At 38.4% G+C, this 24,730-nt stretch overlaps 1 protein-coding gene across 24 annotated transcripts in view; it reads right to left on the bottom strand.

Moving 5' to 3' along the window:
* Positions 1-24,730, bottom strand: part of CLASP1 (cytoplasmic linker associated protein 1) — a 255,693-nt gene that overhangs the window by 35,141 nt on the left and 195,822 nt on the right. For 14 of the 24 annotated variants that reach the window (XM_070507429.1, XM_070507431.1, XM_070507435.1 and 11 more), the window contains 7 exons: positions 22,631-22,794; positions 18,215-18,293; positions 17,008-17,151; positions 13,481-13,582; positions 9,961-10,104; positions 9,319-9,425; positions 215-365 (listed from right to left, as the gene is read on the bottom strand). In XM_070507429.1, the coding sequence (XP_070363530.1) occupies positions 215-365; positions 9,319-9,425; positions 9,961-10,104; positions 13,481-13,582; positions 17,008-17,151; positions 18,215-18,293; positions 22,631-22,794 (891 nt within the window). The remainder of the gene's footprint in view (positions 1-214; positions 366-9,318; positions 9,426-9,960; positions 10,105-13,480; positions 13,583-17,007; positions 17,152-18,214; positions 18,294-22,630; positions 22,795-24,730) is intronic. The other 10 variants (XM_070507432.1, XM_070507434.1, XM_044769147.2 and 7 more) reach the window with 1 other exon arrangement.

Raw genomic sequence — 24,730 nt, 5'->3', positions numbered from 1 at the left:
AAAATATGTCCAGGATAAACAAAATCAAACTGAGAACAAAGGTATTTAACATTCTTCACAAAGATAGCGAGGATTATTCAAAACTTTATAAAACTGCCTTGAGTCTCTTAAAAATAATACTATTCTAACTACAAGATAAAAATAATGATGAAGCCAAGTAATCACAGTGGTTAGTATTCAGAATTATCACTTAATTTAGCCTGGGGATACTTACAATATCACAGTCCTTTTTGCCATCTCGTTTAATTGGCTCATTCAGATCCTCTTGGCTTCGAAAACTAAACTTTTCAATGGCTTCTGTAACTCCACGCAAAGAACTATAGATTTCTTCAGAGTTCAGGTTCTCTGTATCATAGTCCAGCATGCTAAAGATCAAACACATTTTATTTCTTAAATTGAGGCATATACATAAAATTGAGGTATGGGCATAAACTACTTCTAATAATTTAGAGTAAGATATAGTTTTGCTTCTTTAGGAGATTTGGAATGAAAAGGAGACATCTTTTGTTAGAGCACCACCACTGGACAATTCTACATCTTTCTTGTCAGATCTGGTCCCAAGCACATCACACCAGCACTTAGTAAGAACCAGTGGGAAACAACAATGACCACGAGAATACAAGAACTCAAAGAGTGACAATGGTGACAACGTATGAAGTAATGAAAGTGAGAAAATAACTTTCAGTATCCTGAAGATGGAAAAAAGGAGCCTGGTTGTTACTGGTCTCAAATGTACAAAGAAATTAAGATGAATGGGCACTTCAGAATAAAGCGAGTATTACAAACAAATTTCACATGAGCAAAGGAAATGACTTCAAGAGACTGGATTATGTTTACCAGTATCTGAAACTTATCAAATAAAAACCTATACCAAAAATGACTCACTCAGAGTCAGATCTACTCTGCCAATGGGTGCTTGAAAGTCTCTCATGTCATCTAACCCAGGAAGTTGCTGTGAATATCAAACTCTTCTAGATGCTTCTATTTGGAGTTTTATAAGAAAAGCAGATCTTATAAAGATGAGTTATATTCCTAGATGGGTGTCTAAAAGCACTTCAAAAAGCAAGAAATATTTGTCCTTTACAGAAAAGTGACATCACTTGTTGTCCTTTTAGACATTTAGCATAGTAAAACATGAAACAAAGCAAAAATCCTAAATAGCCTTTCGGTGTAATACAGTATCAACAAGTGGCCTTTATATGTCTGAAAAGTGCACTGAAACAGACAGAAGATCCTAAGAACAAAAACTATCACTGTCCCTCACTAAGAATATCAGAGAAAAAAGCAGGGAGTTGATCACTAGTATAAAGAAAGCAAAACATGGAGCAAAAGTAAACCAAAGGCAAGTCAAAAACTGTAACCTAGTTTAAATGTTACTTGTTTCAAGAAAAGATCAGATGAGTTGGTCTACTTTAACCTGCAGAAAGTCTTGAGCTATACTGAGGATTGCTGGGGCCACTCAAAGAATCCTTGGCTATATGTAAGTAGGCACTCAACATTATTAAGGACTAAAGCAAAGCAATCCTTCCGTTTTCAGAAGAGAATTAACTGAAAGTAGGCACTCATTGGCAGGAACTCCTACTAGGGGCAACACAATCAATGCATCAACGCTGTACATTCTCACTAGAGTTAAGCTTCCTGTAACTTAAAAACAAATCATATTTATAAAGCCTCCTCCCCCAACTTTTTTTTTTTTTTAAGGTTTTAAGGGTGGATGAGATTTGGACAGTTCTCACTTGGAGTAGCCAGACCTCTACTGGCTTGAGGCTGCAACGACCCAAGTGTTTTCTAAGGTTGGAGGTTCTGCTAGAACACGAGATCGGAACTCATTCTCAGAGATGAAAGCTATTTGCCTAAAATTGCAAAACTGGTTCAGATAGAACCCATTCTTCTTTTCTGATGAATAAAAGAAAATACACACCCCCACTGTACTTGGAAAGTTCACAAAAATACATGCCAGCTCAAAGACTGGCTCTGGCATCAAACAAAAAGAAATGTGGACTAGAACACGTTTACAGCTAAAATTTCATGTATATGCTGACAGGACATGGAATAAAAAACTTGAACAGAATCCAAGATTTTAACCCCCTCTAGGTTCATAAGGTTATCTATGAGGCAATATCCCTTTAATGTGAAGGAAGCATGACTGAGGAACACACGGGCTCCCTGCCGCGCCTTTCCAGAACAGCACAACAGCAGCTCACGTATGAACAAAGGCATTTATACATCTGGCCAGTACACTATTTTTTATATACAAAAACTGAGTATGACTCAAACAAAAAATATGTATACAAGATGTAAAAAGATGCCTTAAAATACTTTTAATCACAACAACCAAAAATAATAGCATAGCCCATGCAAAAGGAAAATTAAAAAATGAAAGAATGATGGGATGGACAAGAGGAGTCTGGCGGAACGTTGAGCTTTTTAAGGGATGTCACAATATTATTTTCCATATGTCGCTTCAGATAACGTTAGCTTTCACTTAATTCATCTCATTATTCTTAACCTAAACTTTCTTAAAATATTTCACTTAAGTTCACATAACTTTAGTATTATAGTAGCCTCTTTTTAAAATAAGAAAATAAAGGATTCTGCCAGTTCATGTTCCTCCTCCTTACTTTCAATCAATAAACCAACTCAGACTTCCAATTTAGGGGCACACATACGTAGTAACCAAGTAGAATCTGTGGTGACACTTCTTTTATTAGACTCACTAGCTTCAGGTTTGAAGTATCTCCTTGGTACGAAGCTAAAACTGTGAGCTTCAGGTGAGAGACATCATTGCTTTCCTCTAACAGGAAACAGGTAACGCTACTTTCTTTGCTATTTCATGTTTCGGCAATTGTCTTTTTCAAATAATACCTGAGTCCTCACTTTGTAGAGAAAAAAGAAATTCCCATGAACGCTGTCACTGGGGAATCACAGATACCATGGTCCCCGTCCCGACAAGTAAAACATAAGGGAGCAGCAAGAGGGACGCAACAGCTTCACTGAGAAGAGACTTGGTCAGGTCCACTCCAGTCTGTCACCTGCCCCACACTCTGTCTTGTTTTAGCTCAGACATTATCCCCAGGTTAAAGGCCAGGTCCTGGTCATCTGTAAACACTATGATTAGACTCCAGAAAAGTTTCCTTAGGATTCTTTAGATTAGGAAGAGTTGCTCAATTGGTCAATATTCACTGACTTAAGTTCAGGCTGTGTCACCCAACACTGAAGCAGAAGCAAGCTCTGGACCTGCCCTGTTGTAAAGGATCCGCACCGTGGGTGGAGAGGTACACGAGGTCAGGTCTCCAAGAAAAGAGAAACTCGAGACACAAGTTTGCCTTCTGAGATTTTGTTCTTTGTCGTTTTGCAGGGAAAAGATACTAGGTATGGAATAAGGAAAAAGGTTCCTTGTTATGAAATTAATAGGGTTTTGGCAAAGAGACAGACATAGATTCCTTCTTAGTTTTATGTAACTGATAGGTTTCCTAAATGTAGAAGTCTCTAGTCAACTCTCTCTGATGGTTAACAGAAGTCACAGGTGTTCATTAAGCATTAGCTACATTATTGGGCACAGATGTGAAAGACAATATTGGGAAGGGAATGTCCTCTGGAGGGCAGTCTGGATGGCTGGATGAGAAGACTGGCTGGGGGTGAAGCTTACTGCCCATTAGGGCACACACGTCTTTATACTGGGAGACAGGCAATAAACTGGTCTTATACTATGAAGGATAGCTAAGCTTTAAAAGAAAGAAAGAGAAATAAAGAAAAAAAAGAAAGTGTAGTGACATGCTTTATTAACACTGACGAGAGCAGCTGTCTCACTGTCGGTGTGCCCTTGCCCTAACCTTGTGTATCTAGAAACAGTCATTATCCGATTCTCTGTACACTTTAGAGGTTACTTTTAGGGCTGTAAGAGTTTCAGAAGATGTTGTTGAAACATTTAGCTGACCTGTTTACTATGCAAAGTTGTGCTATGTTGAGGATACAAAAGCAGGAATGTGAATCTTCTGTGCAAAAGCTATCTATGAAGCACTCAAAAGTAACAGACTTTATTTTGCTTTGTGTTTACCCTTGTCCTATCACAGAGGGTATAAACCCATGTCCCACAGCACAAAGACAGCTGGACTGCCCCATGCTCAGCTTATGTGACTGCACACTACTAGGGAAGGGGTTCTCTGATCTTTGGATCTTTCTTCATAAAAAATACCTAAGCGATCCACAGACAGGTATCTGTAGGAATACGTGGACCCTGGAGGAATACTTGCAGTTACCATTTCTCTTCGCATCTGAAGGAAGCCCCCACCCCCCCCCACCTGCTTCCAGACTCATTCAACCAGGGGCTCGTGAGGACACCGGCAGCTCTCCTGCCTAGAGCGCAGGCATCTTTACTGAGGCGTACCAGTGAATGCACTTCTCGGGCCTTCCTTTCTGGATCTGTGTGTCCTCAGGCTGTCACCATATGACAGTACATTATGAAAGAAACCAGTCCAGACAATCAACAGCAGGACTGAGAGCTACAGGTGCAGTTTGGGAAAGAACAGGTCTCATTTGCTTCTCAGTGGAAACACCTTTTCCATCTAAGAAGAATGCTAAGGAAACCACGCTCACCACGGCCTGCCCTGACTGCTTGGCATTGCCTGAGCACCTTCTGGGGGCTGAGCACTCCAGTGCGCCGCAAGGCCTGCGGCAGTAAATGGTGATGAATTTTGTCATCTGCCCTTGTGGCACAGTAGGAGCTGTACTTGCGAGGTTCAACAAAGATCACACATCTGCTCACACTTCTCACCAAGGGTCTACTCCTGCTAGTCTAAGCCAAAGCGGGGACCACACTGGCGGCCGCTGAGAGGCTTTCCAAAAGACCTGAGACGACCTTGGAAATGCAATAATATTGTGACACCTCAGACAAGTTTAACAGGTAGCTTGTTACCTGGGAGAGTAAGAGCGCCTGAGAGTCTTGTGGGAGGGAGCGGTGGGAATGGAGTTAGGCTGAGAAAAGGGAGGTGGGTGCTTCGATAACCCATCGGCACTCCAACCCCATAACCGACTGTAGTGATCAGAGAGGAAAATCAGAAAGAGAAACAGAAAAAGGCAAAGGGGAGGGAGGGAGCAAGGGGAGAGGAAGATGCTACATTCTCAGTGTCCTATGGTCTCCTCTTTCCTTGACCAAGTTTTATCAAAACTAACTGGAACAAAATTAATAGTTCACCATACAGGAAAAAGAACAAATTTTGTGTTACAATTTGGTCCTCAGTAGGACTATTCCTTTCCCTCTCAATCACGCATTCACATTTTTAAATCACATGAGATTCCAAGTGAAGAGCATGTGTGTGTCTCCATTTGGAAGGACATTATAAGCACTTATACACACAAAAATATGAATGTTCAGTTTCAGATAATGCAATCAATTATTTTAGAAAGAAACAAAGAAGTAATTATGGGCCTTAGTTCAAATGGGACCAACGGGACTACAGCAGAAAGACTCAGAGAACATGCCACTCTGACCAGAGCACTCGAGCAAGGGGCAATGCACTCCCTGAGGCCAGGATCCAATCACATGGAGTTCAGAGGCTGCCACACACAATTTTCTTCTGGAAGAATAACACCACCACTAGAGGGCAAGGGCGTCAAGTCTCAGCTGGCCCGTTCAGAGAGGGGGGCAACCAAAAATCTAATTCCTCTGCTCATATCACCTGATAAGAGAATTAAAATTCATCTGAGAACACAGGTATTCCTCTTCACTTTGCAAATGTTACTAAGTGACCTGGGCTTGGAGAGACTCTGACAGAGAGTTCTAACAACTGTTACAATTCAAAAGAACCAGAGACATGGGGAAAAGGGTGAGCTGAGCTGGCTGGAAATGTGAGGTGAGGCCACAGGGCAGAGTCTGCGCATCACAGACAGTGCTCCTGGCGAGCAGCCCTGCATTCATCATAGTTCTAAGAGCAGGATGGACAGAGCTAGTCTCCACCCGAGGGCAGATACGGCTCCATTTTGAAAGGAAAATAAAGTGTGGAGATGAGAGGTCACTGCGCCAGAGAAGGGCCCAAAGACCTTCTCGAAGTCACACACTGAGTCGGGGGCGGGGGTACAAGAAGAATACGGGTGACCACCTCAGGCTGGAGCTCTGCTAACAGGCAGAGGACAAAGCAGGGGCACCACCACCTCCCCGCAGGAGGCTAGGTCTTCCAGTGAATCCCCACTTTGACTCTATGGACACTCTGGACCCTCTGACGGATGAATGTAAAATCTACCTAAAATCACCTTTCATTGCTAGGGGAACAGAGGTTACTATTTAGTGCCATTCTGCTCTACATGTTTGCCAAGAACGTACAGCAGACCAGAGTGAGGACTGCCACATACTTATTTAACTGAAAGGGAACAGACTTGAAGTGATTTCTGAAACCCCTTACAACTCTGTTTTTCATTTAACATAAATCGTGCTGGGTAAAATGAGCTAAAATATAAATATGCGTTTAATGCTGAAAAACTCCAGGTCATAAATCTCCTCTCCAAAAAATCAGTAGTATTTGTTTCCTAGGTAGGGATAAGCAGTAATGCTTCCCTCACACAGAAAAAATTAATGGGAGGTTTCACAAAGTTTAACCTGCTGGCTTCAGCTTCTCTAAAACTACTGAGTTGATAAAAATGACTTCCTCACTAGTGATTTTTTTTAAAAGCTATCAAATTAGATTTGTTCATTTTAGAATATTTCCTTATCACCACCATGATCCAAGTGTACAATTTTTGGACTAAAAAAAATTAGTTCATTTTGATACTCAAAATTAGACTAAAAACCAAATCATTGGTAGTAACTTTTCCCCTTAAGAATAAAAAGCTAGGGGCCGGCCCAGTGGTGCAGTGGTTAAGTTTGCATGTTCCGCTTCGGTGGACAGAGGTTTGCCAGTTTGGATCCCAGGTGCAGACATGGCACCGCTTGGCACGCCATGCTGTGGTAGGCGTCCCAAAAAATATATAAAGTAGAGGAAGGTGGGCATGGATGTTAGTTCAGGGCCAGTCTTCCTCAGCAAAAAGAAAAGGACTGGCAGCAAATGTTAGCTCAGGGCTAATCTTCCTCAAAAAAAAAAAGGAATAAAAAGCTAACACCATATGGTCAAGATAATTCAAAAGAATGGCAGGTCGCAGAAAATAAATATTTCAAGAGCATTGCTCAGAAAAACAGCTAAGATGAGACAGAACAGAACTCGTCTATTGCCTTAGAATGTGGTAGCCTAGTCCATTCTCCTACTTAGTGCAAGAGTTCATTTCTTTTATAATTTTCCTGGTAGAAAGTATGTAGCCTATTTGAATACTTCTAGTGATATGATGACATGAAGCAGTTTTTCCTACTTCTGGATAATTTTAGTTGTGAGAAAAATCATTTTTCCTATTGAGCTCAAATTGGTTAAGGCCATCTGGCTAGCCATGCAATGATTGAGGGCACATTTTTTTTTTTTACACTATATAACCAAATAATTCCCTAAAGAAGAATTTGTTGACGAGAAACTATTTGGGCCACGCTTTAATATTTAAAAATCAATCTCTTCATTTCTTTCACTGACCCGTAACCCTAACAGTAAAAATTAAGATCAGGCCAATTAAGAATGAATGGTAACCTGGAAAAATAAATTAAAAATTTTAATAATTTGGGGATCCATGAAGATTAATACCTAGCCAATTGTTAGCTCTGATGGTTAGCAGCCCCCACCAATTCTTTTACTTATACTATTAAGCACATGTAACAATAAAATACCTTAATTTGAGTTTTACCGTTTTGCTTATTACCTAAAGAATGTGCCACCCTAATGAAATAACTAAAAGATAAGAAGTCTGAACTATATATCATGGAAGAACAGATTTCCCAATTAATATCATAGGAGAATCATTTCTAGTCAAAAGCAACAATTTACAGAGAATATAAGTTTTCCATAAAATTCTCCGCCACCAAGAGAACTCTGACTTTACTGTCAACACTGGACCCTGGTCATTTAAGACAAACCATATACTTTAGATACAGATGTTAACATTAAAAAATAGTTGGCTGAGCCTAAGTCACAGCTGGGGAAAGTAGGATATATTTTTATTAGTTTCTGGTCTCAACTATCTAATTATAATAGCCTGCTGAAATGATGACAACACAGACCAAATCTGGGGACGAAACTCCACATTTCATTCTACCTAAATACAGAACCAGGGGCCCTTAGGGGCATTAAACATAAGGCAATATAAACAGTAGAATACTGTAAGTATACAAAATACTCTGTTTCACAAAGAGGAAAATACAAATTTGTTATGTTCCAAAATATTTATACAATAACTTGAGGAACTGTAGAGAACTTCAGTTGTAAGGAGGAAGGAGTTTGGGAGACTTGATCTTTGAAAAATCTCAATTTAAAGGCACTTACGTTTTGACAGCTTCCTACTAAAGAAGCAACCCTTAAAAGGAAAATGGCATACTTGCAGTGTTTCCTTATAATTTTAAGATCTTGGTGTTAGCAACCTTTAAGATACAGCCCCCTTATTCCAGTCCGAAGATCTGGACTTCTTGTAGATAAACACAGCACAGATGACCCTTACAGGTTCAGGCACTGGCTTTTTCCTAAAAAGCCTGGCAACAGGGCCACTACTCTGAGTGAGGCCACGGGGGACTCCAGCACATGCCAGGGGGGGTCACTAAAGCCATAATACAGAGACTTCTAAAGGCTCTGGCCAGATGGAAAGTGCTATTTAAAGATCTCAAGACAGAGCATTTTCTCTTTTAAAGTCACTGCGTCAGACTCTATAATACCAATGTTCACATGGTCCCAACAAGAGTCTGAAAATGCTGATCCAATTTTAGTTCTCAGATTCTTAATCACTCCTTCCAGAGCAGCATTCTGCTTCAAACGTGAGCCCATAATGGTAGTAACTATGCTTGGAATGGCCACTTGGTTGGAAAACTACCCCAGACTATGTGTGACTGACTATAAAGGATTTATTTAGATGACTAAATACTTTCAGGTGATCCTCTCACTCATGGACTAGGTGATGAGTTTCTAAAAGGTTTCTATGTGAAACAGTACTAAATTTAACTTTTAGCTTTAAAATGTTTATGGTACTAGAAAGTGTTTAGAGCTGGAAGAATCTCAGAGAACATTCAGCACCAACCACTCATTTCACCAAAGAAGTTAACCACTTTGCCCAAGATTATACAGTTAAGATGTGGGTGGAGACTAGAACCCATGGTCTCCTGATACCCAAATACTTTTTGGTATTAAGCTAGGTCTAAACATCTAGAAATAGGCTAGACATTCAGGTGCTTTAGTTTCTTCATTTCTGTTGAAATGGCATTACCTTGGAGACAAGCCCCCATGGGAACAGTTGGTGGGTGAGGTCAGGGGGCTAGTCCTGCTGCTGGTGTGTCGGGAGGGAGTCCGGCCAATTGTATTGCTCGGAGAGCCCTGGGGTGAAGGCAGAAGCAGCATCATTATTCAAGGGCTAACTATAGAATAGCTTCACCTTTCCCTTAGCCTTTTAACCCACATGTTAATAAACGGGCAGAATTTGCACAGTGAGGGTGATTTTTTTCAGAATTATAAGGCCAATTTTAAGTACCTATAAACCAAATATGGGTAACTGTCATATAGGCATTCCTGAAGCTGAATGAATGATGTCAGTTGTGCTACAGAAACAGATACAATCAAGCATTTGCATCTTTACAGTATGAACAAAATAAGTAACTCAATGACTGACTGACTAAGTAGCCTAGTAAAAATTTAACGGATTAAACAACCTAATTAAAGAAAAAGGCCATATTTAAAGACCAGGTTCATTCATTCGTTGGGAATATGACAGGATCAGACATGGCCCCCACCCTTGAGACTCCACAGTCTACTAAAAGAGAACAAAATACCTGCTACTCTATTAGAGCAAGTTCTAGATAAGGGACAAGCTGAAGTCATGATCAGATCAGAGGCACCAATCGTGAGCACTCACCACACTGGTGTTACTGGAATTCTTGAGGTGGTTATGCAGGAGTTTGGTGGCACCATCCTGGAATGTTTTTGGCAAGGCACCAAGTAACATGGTAAATTCAGGAGTATTCAATTCAAACAGAGAGATTAGCACAATTTGCGCTGCCTAGAAAAAGAAGGCACAATTAATTTTTGTTAATGTACAATAGCATACCTTGGTCAAAATGTTCAATCAAGTTATTTTTAAAGATTCATTTTTTTTATTTTTTCCTTTTTCTCCCCAAAGCCCCCCTATACATAGTTGTATATTCTTCGTTGTGGGTCCTTCTGGTTGTGGCATGTGGCACACCATGTCCCCGCCGAGGATTTGAACCAACGAAACACTGGGCCGCCTGCAGCAGAGCGCGCGAACTTAACCAATCGGCCACGGGGCCAGCCCCTCAAGTTATTTTTAAAAGAAAACATTTTTGTGTGAGTGAAATAAAAAGAGAACATCTTTGCCATAAAAAACGAAAACAAAAAGCATCTGGAGAAAATAATATCATCAATTATAAATATAAATGAGTTCAATCTGGAAAGTAAGCCCTGGTTTTACCCTAAGGCCCTGGCCTCGGATTTCCAGAGCACAGCTACAGTAAACTCCTGTAACTTGTCCTGTGTTGTCTAGCACTAGGAACAAAGCTGGTAAATATGTAAATGAAACAATAAAAAATTTTAAAAGGCATGAAGTCTTATGCCTTTTAAAATTAAATCTTTCATTCTAATAAGTCAGAACTGGACAGGGCTCCCAGTGTACCCTGGAAAGAACAAGTTTCTAAATGAGCTGGGTTATCTTGAGAAATCACTTTTCCTCAGCCTCACTCCTAATAACTGAGAAATACAAGAAAAAGACAGAGTTTAAATACATCTGAAAAACTCCTCCTTTTACATCTAAGAATCAAGGAGAGAGGAAATCTTTGGGAAGCAAACCAGACTTACGTGGTACAAATTAAAAACTTACTCTTCTGTCTTTTGGAAAACATTCTACTTTGAATTGAGAAAACACACTGCAGGACTGCTTGTAGCCACTGTAGCAGGAAGGTGGGAAAAGCAATTAGCTGAAGCCATAGGAGCCAAATGAGACTCAGTCTCCTTCAGCAAGTTACGTGCTTTCTATGGCACTAATGGAGTGGCAGGCAATCCAAGCTTAAAAACTATGCCTGAGGAATTAGTTACAGGGGCCTTCATTTAGAAAAACTATGCCAAAAGGAAATTTTAGTTAACTACTAACTGGCATTTCTTATATATTTCTAAGGGTCAAAAGAAAGGAAAACACATTATGAAAATCTTTTGACTAAAAACATATATTTATTTTTCCAGAGACTCTAATTTTTAGGATTGCAGTAATTACTCTGAAAACTTTTTGCCTGATAGAGAATATTACAAAAAACATACTTGCTGAGAAATTCTTTACAAATAAACACCACAAAATATTTCAATGGTTTTACAATGTTAAAATTAATTCTAGGTCCAGTTAAGACAAAAGTACTATTTGTGCCTGGAGAAGGAAAAAAACTCAAATGTCTTTAACCAAAAGTAACAATTAATTATGAAATTTAAAATATCAGTTGAGTTTTTTTATATAATCAAAAATTACGTCTTCAACATGTCAAATGCTTTCATTAAGCATAGCATTGGGCAAAAGAATCGTACTTTTTTTCCCTTAACCTCCAAATATAGTCATTAGTAGCCTTCTCATCTAAATTAAATCACAAGGGGCCAGGTATGCTTTCATGGCACAGACAAGAAACATTTTTCATTATTGATCATTCTTAATAAATCATTATCTGAAGGAATCAATTTTATCACCAATGTAACATACTATGAACATGATTTGTGTATTTGTATATGAGCAAATTCAAAAAATCATGCAAAGTAACCTGTGCATTTTAAAAACCATTTTATTAGATGTTAGAAAAATGCATGCAAAAAACCTGCACTTCAAAGAGAAAGAAAGCAGCAGACTTGAGTTTTAGCAGGGGGGAAAAAAATCAATGTTGCCAATTGAATAAGAAAGTTTAGGCATTTATTTCTTGTTGATTGAAAATAGCATTTGTAAATTACAAAATGTACCATTACATTTTGAATAGTATATTTTTACATGAAATGTGCCACTGTCTTTATTTAAAAGCCTGGAAACTGTGTTAATTCATGGCTACTTAACATTGGTGACTTTTAGTCATATGGGAAAACAAAGTGTCATAGACTTTAACTTCTAACCCACTAAAGGACCTTCTCTCAATAATCCTAAAGTTGAATTTTGATTTAAAAAATCAAACAGAAAGGGAATTTTGAAGATATAACTAGCTGGACAGATGGTACACGTGTGATTTATAAATATAAATAATCTATTCTTACATATTCCAAAATAGAAATGATTTTATACAGTTTTCAGAAGTCATCCTTTGGTTTAAAGCTGTTTTCAAAGTAAAATCTTTTTCTAATGAGATTCAAGCTCCAAATATGGATAGGAATATCATTTGAATATATTATCTTAAAAAGGTTTTACATTAAAGTATTAAAAGGAATGAGACTGTTATGATCCTAAAATATTTATCTACAACCCTCAGTGTTAGTGAGAAGTCAGAATACTAGAATCCAAGCAAGAAAGAAAACTGGGTCATGTTTATCATTACCATCAACATGCTCTCATTGAAGGAATAATTCCAAATATGGGCATGGGATGGATAAATTCATTTAAAAAGCATGGGGCATAGGTCACATTCAATAACGAATCAAAAGTGGAGAGTGCACTGCTCTAGTCCCATCTGTGAACCCCTGCCTTCCACGAGAGGCAGGCCCCAGCCAGCCGGCCAAACACCTCTCAAGCACTGCTGACTTTTGTTAACGGACACTCTGGGGCAGTGTCTCTTAAAGATCAAACGGCAGTTTAAAATGAAATGATTCCCACTCATGCCCCTATAGTAGGATTTGGGGGATGAGAGTAAAAGTAGAAGGTTCTTCAAACCTTACTGCTACTGCCTGAAAAGAACTCCCAAGGCGACTGACTGCTTTGAATGCTGCGTAGCTTACAGCAGAAAAGAATTCTTCTGGACAGGAGATCGGAAAGCTTTGACATATGCTTCAGTGACGGTATTAATTGGGGAAAACTTAAAATTTCCAAGGAAGAGGCGTTTCTAATCTATTAAACAACTATCACCGCTCCCTTCAGATTGCCATTAGCATTGCTTTAGAAAATCACCAAAGAGAAGGTATTTCAAAACCTTAGAATTTATTTAGTATCTTTCCTTCATTCAGTATTCCATTAAAATATGGTAAAGGTCTACACTCAACATGGCTATTTCTTTGAGAAGGTAGTTAATCATAAAACATACCAAAACACAAACATTTTCACAGGCACATACACATACACTCACGTAGTAGTATATTAATTTTAGGTTCTTCAAAATCTCAGTGTCTTCACAAGGGTAATCAGTATTAATAATCTAAAATGCAAACAGCGAAGTGTCTTTTTTCAAATCAGTACACAGTTTTAAATCTACCTGTTTACAATTTTCTTCCAAGTTTCCTTCTCCAGGCCCAGAGCAGGATGAAGCTGCCCTAGTGGGGAAATCCTCACCTACTCGACTACGCTGAAGCGGGGACTGACAAACAGGAAAGGTGGAGGATTTGATCAGAGGAAGAAGCAAGTACTTAAACCATGGTTATTTGTAAGCTGTAGAAGTGTTTGGATTCTTTTATGAAGCCGTCTAGGTAAACATACTCTAAAACTAAGAATGCTAATAATAAATAATAGTAACTACCAGTTTCAAACCTCAATCATGTGCTAGGACCTTAATAATCATAACCATTCCTGGAAATAGTCGTATTCTTGCTTTATGTGATGAAATGGAAGATCAAAGAAGTCAAAACGAGACTTGAAAAACACAGGCATAGTTAAGCTGAGATTCAAATCTTATTTGATGAAAAAATTCTTAGCTTTTAGATTAGGCCATGCTGCCTATCTATAATCAGAGATTTTTCAATTAGAAATTTCAACTTCTGAAGGCTATTTATATACTTTCCTGATCCAGGCAACAACATCTTTATACTTTCTAGGTTTTTTCTGCCAGGTCTTCATTTCCTACATTTCTCAAAACAACATTTGGAGGCTAAATCTATTATTTCACCTGACAAAAGCAGGTGCTAAATGTTAGAGAATCACATAGAAGCAGCAAACATACAGGGACTCTGATCCTAAAAACATAAATATACCATTAAAAATTCCATTGTCATTACCACAGTCCTTTTGATTGGTGGGAAAAAAATTTCCTAATACTGGAAAAAATTTGGTTCGCAATTTATTCCACCAAGAGCAGCAGAGCAAAACCAAAACAGCCTTCAAAACAATAATAGCAGGAGCTACAACAGCAAAGGAAGTAATGTTTACCTATATTTTTATATACTTTATTGCAATTAGTCCTCCTAACAATGCTTGAGGCAAGTGTTACTCTTCTCATCTTACAAATAATAAACAAGAATTCACAGGTTAAATTACTTGCTCACACTGCTAAACAAGTGGCAGAGGGTAGCAGTCAAATAGAGGTCAAACTGTCTACCGTTGATACATTATCTTAACACAAACACAGTGCATTAAGAAAGGTCTAGTGGACTTCTGTTTTCGTTTGAGCAACACTAGTCAGAACTCCCACACTTAGAAAATGAGAAAGCTTCCTTCTGGAATAAAGCAAGCCAGTGACAGCCCGGTGCGGCTTTTCCATCCAGGCCCCATCACTTTCAGCCTGGTGAGCACACTTCACTGGTGACTGGCTTGTGTTCTGGTTTCGCTTGTGCTTCTTCCCTCCTTTTCAAAACATCTTAAATATTTAAATACCCCTCTCTCTCCAATATGAAACACCCCAAAACACTGAGATAAAAAGGGAAACAAACTATTAAAATGCTAAAGTCAACAAATCAGAGTTTTAGCAGCTTAAAGTGTTTCTAAAGTGATTTCCCAAATGTGATCACATAGATAGGGAGAATGAATTACACTGTCTGCAAACTCCCCAAGTATTGTTTGCATAAAATTCATAGTCTCCAGGGATGAGGCCAATGTGAGAATTTACTGCATGGATTTCTGACTGATGGGCTCTTCTAGTATTTAGAAAATAACTCAGCCAACTCTTAAGAAATTAAAGCAGGACCCCACCCAGAGAACTTGTTTCATGATCACAAACTGCTTTTAAATCATCAAGATTTCCCTAGCACCTGATAGAAAATTTTAATAACTCTGCAAATGAAAGATTATTTAAAATAGACAGGTAAGGGTATCTTTAGTGCATTAATGTGCATGTCCAAAGAAAGTGGACAAATATGATCAAAGTTAGTCGCTCCCATACAGGCCCCAATCATAGTAATGTGCATGTCTAAAATATATTTCAGCCCCACAGGAGGGAAAACTTAAGTAACATTCAATTACAAAAGCACATACATAGACATACACACATTTACATGTTATGACTAAAGATAGAAAGCCGTACTTAAGGCTTTTGTATTTCTTGGTTGATCATGTGACCTTGAAAATTCTAACAGAAATATCTGTTTCTGAAGTTCAAATCAAACAAACCATTCAACCACCTCCCACTGCACCTCCCTAATCCAAAACTGGCTTAATGGTTAAATTAAAGGTTGCCAATGAAATGCTCTTTTGATAAGTGTTGAGAAATTCTAAAAAAGGATCATGAATCAGTTAATATGAGAACAACAATTTTCAATGAGTGGTTTAATAAGATTTGTCCTTGTTCCTTTGACCTTGGACAAGTTAGTTTATTACTCTACAATGGATGCCAGAACTATATCAACTATGATCCTTCCAAAGAAATCTCTCAGCTAACTCTGGTTCCCCTGCTCGAGCTCCATTAGAGGAGCTAAGTGTTCATCTGCACTTGGAAATATACCAACCTTGCTAACTACTGCTTGGAACATCCGTTCCTTCTTCCCTCCCTGGACACAAGTGGTCCACATTATCAACTCTGCTCCAAGGCCAAAGGACTACATTGGTAGGCATGGCTGTGGAAGGAGTATTACAGTACAGAAAAAACATGGGAGGTTCGTGATTATACACAAATAACCAAAATCAAGTACTTTTAGTCTGAAAGCAGAACTGAAAAATCTGGCTTTTAAAAGCACTTTATAAAGGCTAGCTAGTTTATATATAAAGTAAAAGAATAATGGTCACGTGTGAAACGCAAGCATAGAAGAACATGACACTGACAGGAAGAGAATAACAGAAACACCAAACACAATAATAACTTGTACTTGTGTACTTACAATGTGTCAGGAATCAATTAAATGCTTTATATATATTGACTAATCTTCGTAATAGTCCTAAGGCAGAATACTCCCTAGTAATAGAAATAACTATCCTGTGCTCCTTACTATGTTATATGCCTCTCAATGTGCCATTTCAGAAGAAAGGAGCAAATCTTTCTCTTCAGCTAATTAAAAAACCAATAAAACAACAAACACCTTGGTTTTAGGGGGTCTCAAAAATCGGAATTCTACCTCTGCACCTCAATCCCCAAACCAAAGAGAATATGTTCTAAGTGTGGTACATAATCAGAAGTTTTTTTGCTCTTGTTAAATTCAAGAACTCATTATATCTTCACAAACTCTAAACCACACTTTGCTATTAGTGACCTTATGGCCAGGTGGCCTTAGATCTGCAATTCCATCTTCAAAAGTACATGTCACAAAACTGATATAAGGAAAATCAATGTCCTTGTAAGAGACACTACACCACTAGTGCTTTCACATTAAAAAACATATAAAATAGATGCCTAAGAAAACCATGAACTGATCATATAAGATTTCAGATTTTCCTTTTGATATTCAAAGACTGGACCTAGGAAGATCTGAAGAGAGAAGAAATGGAGACGAGCAAAGTCTTAGTTTTCAGAGAAAAGGAGTGATAAAGGCTTGCATGTAGCTGCGTGGGGTGGTTTGCATCTTTCTAAATAAATTTCTTTTTCTAACACATGCCTAAGGACAGTTTGTAATTAAAGCTGTACTTTGGCTCTCTTGGACATACCTTTCTCACGTCTGAACTCTTTGGTTCTGTTGTCCAGGTTATAATTCTAGAAACAGCAAGCCTTGTCTCACTAGAGTTTACAAAATCTGTCGGATCCATCTGCCTGGCAAGAGACTCAATGTACTTCAGGATCGCAACTTTGACCTGAAAGATCCAATTATTATAAACATTAAGCAAATTTTATGAATCTTTGAATAGAATTCTTAACTAGTGATCAGAGAAAAATAAAGACTACTCAGGGGACACCTCCTTTCTCCTGGATTTATGTGTCCATGTGGAGTAACATCCATCAGGAAAAAAGCATGAAGTAACTGACAGGTAAATTTGGGAACAAGAAGAGTGACATGCAGCTTAATCCTCTTCATTTTTAGATTGTCGTGCCTGCAAAGAAGGCGTGCTCTGCAATTCACGTATGCTGCAAGATACCTACAGGGCAGCAGTCACATGGGGAGGCTGTGGGATTTCCAGCTCTGCCATTGACTGTGGGTGGGGGGGCTTGGAAGGGGGCACAAGTACAACTCTGTATTTAGTTTTGTTTTTTAGCCACCCTAGGTCATGTCTTGCAAGGTAGCATTTTCAGTAATTAAGCTGATATTCTGTCCTAACTTCTCCATTGATGTCTCAAGTAGTTTTGACCTCAGGAGAAAAGGGTAATTATTTATTGGGCCTATCCTAAAATTCCAACAAAAGTTAATAATCAAACAATAGATGATGTATATGACCTAATTCAAATTGACACACATCCTCCCTCAAATTTAGTTTTGTTATTACAAGTATGAGTTTCAAAAATATATAACTAATTTTCATGTGTTAGAATGTTAATATTAAAAACATTCCAATAAGATACCTATCTCAACACATCAGAATTTTCTAGTTTAAATATTAATTGTAAAAAATAGTAATAATACCCAAATGTTGGTAAGGATATGGAACACTTGGAGCTCCCATACATTGCTGGTAGGAATATAATATGGTACAACCATCTGAGCAGTTTAAATAAAGTTAAACATAAACCTACCCAATAAACCAGCAACTTCTCTACTAGGTACTAAATGAAGAGAAATGGAAACACATCTATAAAGAGTTGTAAAAGAATGCTCACAGTAGATTTATTCATAATAGCCAAATATAAATCATGTATAAAAAAGCAAATTTGCAGCACAGTTGACTTCTAGAGGTTGCACTGTAATGACAAATAGTTACCAACCTTGAGGTTAGGAGTTTGTGTTTGATCCACAATAAATCTCATCAAAATGTTAAATTGTTGATCAAATGGAAAGGAGTCCCTAGGTTTAAAAAAAGAAGAAAGTGCTGTTTTTAAAAGATTTACTACAAAAAACAATGTAAAACCATATAAGAAACAAAAATATACTGTTGTAGATTACTCTAATGTAAGTAAAAGCAAGCCTGTTCACATTTTTTAAACAGTACTTTTCATTTTATTTAAATACTAAAGTAATATACATTATACAGAAAATTTAGAAAACAGAGAAATCTTGTTACAAGTCCCAAAACATATGCTACACTTACCCTGAGTGTGCTATTTGAAAAATTAAGAGCAAGCAATAAACTAGGGAAGAGACTCCTACCTGCCTGCTAGGGATCTGCTCATCTTCTCTCCAGCTACCTTTACGAATATTGCTTACACACAAAAAAATACTTCCAATTCCCAAATCTTAGTTTTACATGCTGACTCGGCTGCTCACAGCTGACCTTGCTCAAGCTCACTGCATTGTCCTCCTTGGTCCTAGCTGGGTAACTGCTTATGATCTCTGTTTTCTACAGTCACCACAGAAGAGCGCCTGTAGGATTCTCTGTCAGAAAAATCCCCCATCTCCCCATCCAGCTACAAAACAGACACAGAAGCCTGGGGCCCTAGGAGTCCCTCTCCTGCTCCATTTCTTGCCTGTTCAGATCCCATTTCTCGTAGTCATCTCATACCTTTGATCCAAATGAGTAACCCTGAGGGCTCTTGGTCAGTTCTCTCTCCCTTAAAATGCTGCAATTACTAGTATTAGTTTCAAATCACATAATGGAGCCCATGTGGATAACTCAGACGTACCCTTCATTACTAACAAGAAAGATAATGCAATCTAAACATCTATTACAATTGAAGCTGAGTGATTGCATTGCTTTCTTTGGACTCTCTTAGAGACTCTTTCCAATCTATAAAACTATAGCAAGAAGAACAGGCATGCAGGATCAAATCTATAAAATGATAAGACTGATATAAAATTTAAACGAAATAATTCAAGAAAAATATAAAGTGCACTGCACATACTAGGTACTGGTACTACCATCATTATAATTACTAATAAAAAGTAAACTTGACCCAATAACACATCCTTTTCTCCCCCATCTATTTGTATCCAGGAAGCTATGAGGACCACTTCTGGAAGCAACAATCTAGTATACATGATTTAAGTGACTCATTCTGGCTAAAAACTAAAGAAACAATGTCAACAAACCACACACAAAATGCTTCTCCTTTCTTCTACAGCAAGGGGAGAAAGGAGAATACATTTAAGTGACTGGTGTATTTAACCTAGAAATGTGTCCTGCTGTTAAGCACAGGCAAAGGAAACAGGCAGATTCACAATCAGGTCTACTACCTGAGGAACAGCTCTCAGCCATCTCTGAGACTCCCTCAATACTCACTGACTAATCCACAAGCTTAAGCAGCTCTACAGCTCAGCTGCTGAGAAAATTGGAATAAGGAATATGCTTTAGCGACTTAGACCAAATCGACTGAGGATGGGATTCCTTTTTTCCTTTTCTTCTGCTTTTTCTCCCCAAGTCCCCCCAGTACACAGTTGTACATTTTAGTTGTGGGTCCTTCTAGTTGTGACATATGGGATGCTGCCTCAGCGTGGCCTGATGAGTGGTGCCATGTCTGCACCCAGGATCCGAACCAGTGAAACCCTGGGCCTCCAAACAGGAGTGCGTGCACTTAACCACTCAGCCACAGGGCCGGCCCCAAGAATGGGATTCTTGAAGGAAAGAGGCATCCAGAAAAATTAACATGAGGGCAGAATTGTTTTCCTTAATCACCAAAGTTTAAACATAAGATATTGCCACCATCCCTAAAAATCTGAAATGTACCTTGCCATTCATAAATTCACCTAAATAAAGCAAGCCAGCTATAAACCAAGTCTGGCTCACAAATGTTTGATTTGGCTTTCAAAGTGTCATTAAAAAGAAACCTTAAACGTGTTGCCTTAATCCACATTGCTGACCTTTATTGAAAAGTCTGGTACACTGGGCCCACATCCCAACATGGCCACAACTGACTGCAGCTCTCCAGCCCATCACATAACCTTCTCTCCTATCTACTTCACTCATTTATTATCAGCTGGGTCAGCCTAGCCCCTCTAGTCAACCCCTGGCTAAACCTTTACAAATCCATTGGTATACTGGTGTATAGGAATGTTCCCTTATTCCACTGAACTTAACCATCCAAAGGAGGAACGGTGTTTGAAAGCCTTATTGCAAATATACTATATTACACTGAGTTCACTGAAAATGAAAAGGGAAATCTATTTGAATAATAAAATTCTATGGCAGTGAAATACAGTTGGCACTATAGTGTAGAGGAACAAACTCATGCTTGGAAGTCAGAGACACCTAATAGATGCACACATCGGGGCTGATGGCAGGGCAGGGTATGCTACTGTCAGCAGAGGCAGCCAGAGAAGAAAGAAAAGGCACTAATATTATCCACACTCTCCTGCAGGAGAGGAAGATGCAAGACCACAGGCCAGCCTGCAGTAATAGGAACAGGCACAGAGCAATGATCAGCAATCCTGGATTCTAGCTTCCAGAACGCCACTGACGCGAATGGAACTCTGGGCAAGTCAAGTCAAAGTCTCTGCTTTCTAATAAAATGAGAAACGTCCTTCCATTCTGAAAATCCTATGATACCTAGTAATATTCCAGTTTGTAGTAACTGGGTCATATAAAAGTTACTGCGCTGATGATAATTTTCTGAGTGACCAGGAGTCATTTATTTATCCTTTTAAAAAGTCATTGATCTGGCACATTCGCCTCTATCTTCCACCAAAACACAACCAAGACATTATTGCAAAGTGTCTTTTGAGATCACTTAATGCTAATACTTCTATGTTGAGGACTTACAATTGCCCAAGCAACAGCTAAGAGGTTTCTAAATAATGACAGCATACAGTTAGCTTTTCACACTTCTCTGAGTCTCGGCAGCTTTTCTTTTCTCATCACAGCTAGAAGGGTTACAACTACAGTAAGCGTGATATCAATCTCTGAGCCAATGAATTATCAGTAGAGACTGTTTCTGAATGAATGGGAACCCTACATCATACATAGACGATATCATCATAGATAGAAAAACTTCTTCTGTGACTTATAAGAAATTGAAGTATTAAAAATACTGAGGTCTTCAGAAGAATGTAAATAAATATTCTAAAGTGACTTTTAAAGAGAAGAGAATCAATTTTCAAAGTTTTACATTTCTTTTCACATTTGTCTTAGGCATTCACAAAAATAATGCCAACTCAAGGAAGATATGGGTATTTCATCTCACGGATTGGTGGGACATTTCAACAAATACGTTAACAAGAGAATGTGGGAACTGAATAAGAGAGCAGATATTCAAGCGGGTGACAAAAACCATGGGTAAAAGAAAAGAATGGCAAGAAACCACCTACAACAGTCTTAGAATGTCAAAAAGGTGTAGCCCCCTGAATAGACAGACACTTTCCCAAAGATGACATATAAATGGCCAACAAGTATACAAAAAGGTGCTCAAAATCACTAATCACCAGGGAAAGGCAAAGCAAAACCACAATGAGATATCGTCTCATGCCTGTAAGAATAGCTATTCTCCAAAAGATAAGAGATAAGTGTTGGTGAAGGTGTGGAGAAAAGGGAACCTTCATGCAATGTTGGGAGGAACGTAAATTGGTACAGGCACTCTGGAAAACAGCACAGAGGTTCCTTGAAAAATTAAAAATAAACTACCATATGATCCCGCAATTTCACTTCTGAGCGTATATCCAAAGCAAATGAAATCATTATCTCAAAGAGATATCTAATCCCATGTTTAGTGTAGTGTTATTTGCAACAGCCAAGATGGAAACGTGGTGTATATAACCAACGGAATATTATTCAGTTGTGAAAAAGAAGGCAATTATGCCACTTGTGACAACATGGATGAACCCCAAAGGCAGTGTGCTAAGTGAAATAAGCCAAACAGAAAAAGACAAGTACCATATGATCTGGCTTATATGTGGAATCTTAAGAAAACAAAGAAAGCCAAACTCAAAGAAATAGAGCAGAATGGTGGTTACCAGGGACTGAGGGGTGGGAGAAATGGAAGATGTTGGTCAAAGGGTACAAACTTCCAGTTACAACATGAATAAGTTCTGAGGGATCTAATGTATAGTATGGTGACTATAATTAACAATACTGTATTGGACACCTGAAAGTTGCTAAGAGAATAGATCTTAATGTTCTCACCACGGCAACAACAAAAAAATGGTAATTGTGTGAGGTGAAGGATGTGTTAACTAATGTGTTAACTTACGGAACATTATATGTCAATTATACCTCAAAAGCTGGGAAAAAAATTGTCTAACCCCTAAACACTTACCTTGTGACATCTAGAGCCTTCTGAACTTTTGCTTGCACAGATCCAAGTAAATCTGCACCCATTTTCTTAAGTAATTGTGTGAGAAGAACAAAAAGCCAGTCTTGCAAGTCATCCTTATGAATTATTATAAAATCCACAAGAGTCTCCAAAAACATGCTGAAAACCTAGACACAAATGAAAACCAAATATTTCACACATTTACCTTTAATTTCCTCCAAAGTCTCCAAAACAGTAAATTTGCCCATACTGGCTTTGCCCAGACTCTCATAACTTAGGTTAACATTGTTAACACCTAGTCATATTATAGAAGGCAAATGTATTAAAGAAAATAGATAAAGAAAAAAAGATTGGAACTTACTCTCTGTTGTGAATTCCACAGCAAACCAGGTCATGCAACAAAACAAATTCCATGTTAGTCCACAGTGAATTAATACCATTTTCATGCAGTTTCTAAAAAGACCTGAAAAGCTGCAAACTGATAAAATATTCTCCCCTCCCTCGATATGCCTTTAAAATTCAGTACAGAGAGAAATTAACTTGGATGAAAAATATCAGTGTAATCCTGGAGGCTTTTCTTTATTTCTTTCATTTAAAAAAAATCTTTTAACCATCATAATTCTATACTATTATTGTTTATCATCTTGCATTCAACAAATACTATTATAAGATGAGGGGAAAAACCCTTTGTATATACTGCTTTTTATTTTAGTCATCTATTTTGATATAAGCCAATTCAGATATTATAAAGTAGTATCTTTATAAAAAGGTTTTACAAAAGGCATAAGAATCTTTATAAAAGACTACGGCTTAGGATAAAAGACACTGGCGGCTCACATAATTCCCCTGCCGCTGTGTAATCGCTACTGCTGTCTAAGGTGCGACAGACCACAGACACTGGAACACCCCTGAGCGGATTTCAGAGAGAAGCAGCACTGTACCCCTACTTGGTTAAGGAGTCTTGCTCTCCTGGGACAACCCAGCTATCACATACCTACTCAGTTCTAGCACAGCAACTATTAACCACCAGGGGTCTCCCGTGAGATAGCTATGAAAAGAGTCAGTGAGCCCCAGCTGTGGGATTCCTGGCTCAGCTCAGAGGCAGCTAGCAAATACGAACTAAACTGAGACCTGCAAACTCACTGTACAAGAGCCTTCTGATGGAAACAAATTTCCTTCTTTATCCTCACATTCTGGTTCTGAATCAGCAATCTAGAGGTGACAGGTAACAGAAATTTCATCAATGTCCAAAACCATCTAACATCCCTTATGCTATAAATCTTACGAACCTTATTCTTATTCTTTAAATCTTGCTGCTTTTAACACTATCTTCAAGAAAAATCTTGATAATTACATGGTTGGATATCTACATGGCCCTCAAACTCAACCTTTCTTGGATTTTATTAATATTGTTAATGTTAACCTTGCTGTGAGGGTCACAAGAGGAACTTTAAGACATGCTTCAAGACTCATACTGAGGAGAACTGTTGCCAAAAAGGGGGAGAGCCCCTGCATTCATTCTCCTATGCCTCCCGTGAGCATCTCAAAAGGCAGGGGTCATTAGCTGTTTTCTGTATCCCTAGCCCAGAGTGGGTACTCGGTAAACGTTGAATGATTGGATGGATGGATAGATGTTTGACACTTCAAGGACAATTCCTATGAAGAAGAAAGGGTAGCAAAAGAAGGGAGCTCACAATAACTGGCTGGACTTTCTGGCCATCACAGGTGTCTTTCTCCCAGTAAGCTTTAGAAGAGATCATTTTTAATAGGAAAACTGCAGCACAAGATAGTTAAATCCTACATGTCAAGCTTTTAAGATTTGCTTATTCTGATTAAGGTTCTGTCAATTTCTACAGTTTAGTTTCTATCCTTAATCCACTCTTTAACTTTCCTGATATCGTCATCCCGTTTTCACTCTTTAAAAGCATCTAACAGTCTCTAAAGGCTTCCTCTAAAACAAATGTATTTACTTAAAATCTAGACTCCAAGTAAACTTTTTTAAAGGGTCCCTGTCTCAGCAGCACTGCTAGAAAGGGCCTTGTCCCTCATGCCTGGGTGTTATCCCCTCGGCAGGGATTCCTTTGTCAAAAAGACAGTCCTCAG

The sequence above is a fragment of the Equus asinus genome, chromosome 4, assembly GCF_041296235.1.
Source record: "Equus asinus isolate D_3611 breed Donkey chromosome 4, EquAss-T2T_v2, whole genome shotgun sequence".
NCBI lineage: Eukaryota > Metazoa > Chordata > Mammalia > Perissodactyla > Equidae > Equus > Equus asinus.
The sequence above is the reverse complement of the archived record's forward strand: the minus strand, read 5'-3'. Positions and strand labels throughout refer to the sequence as shown.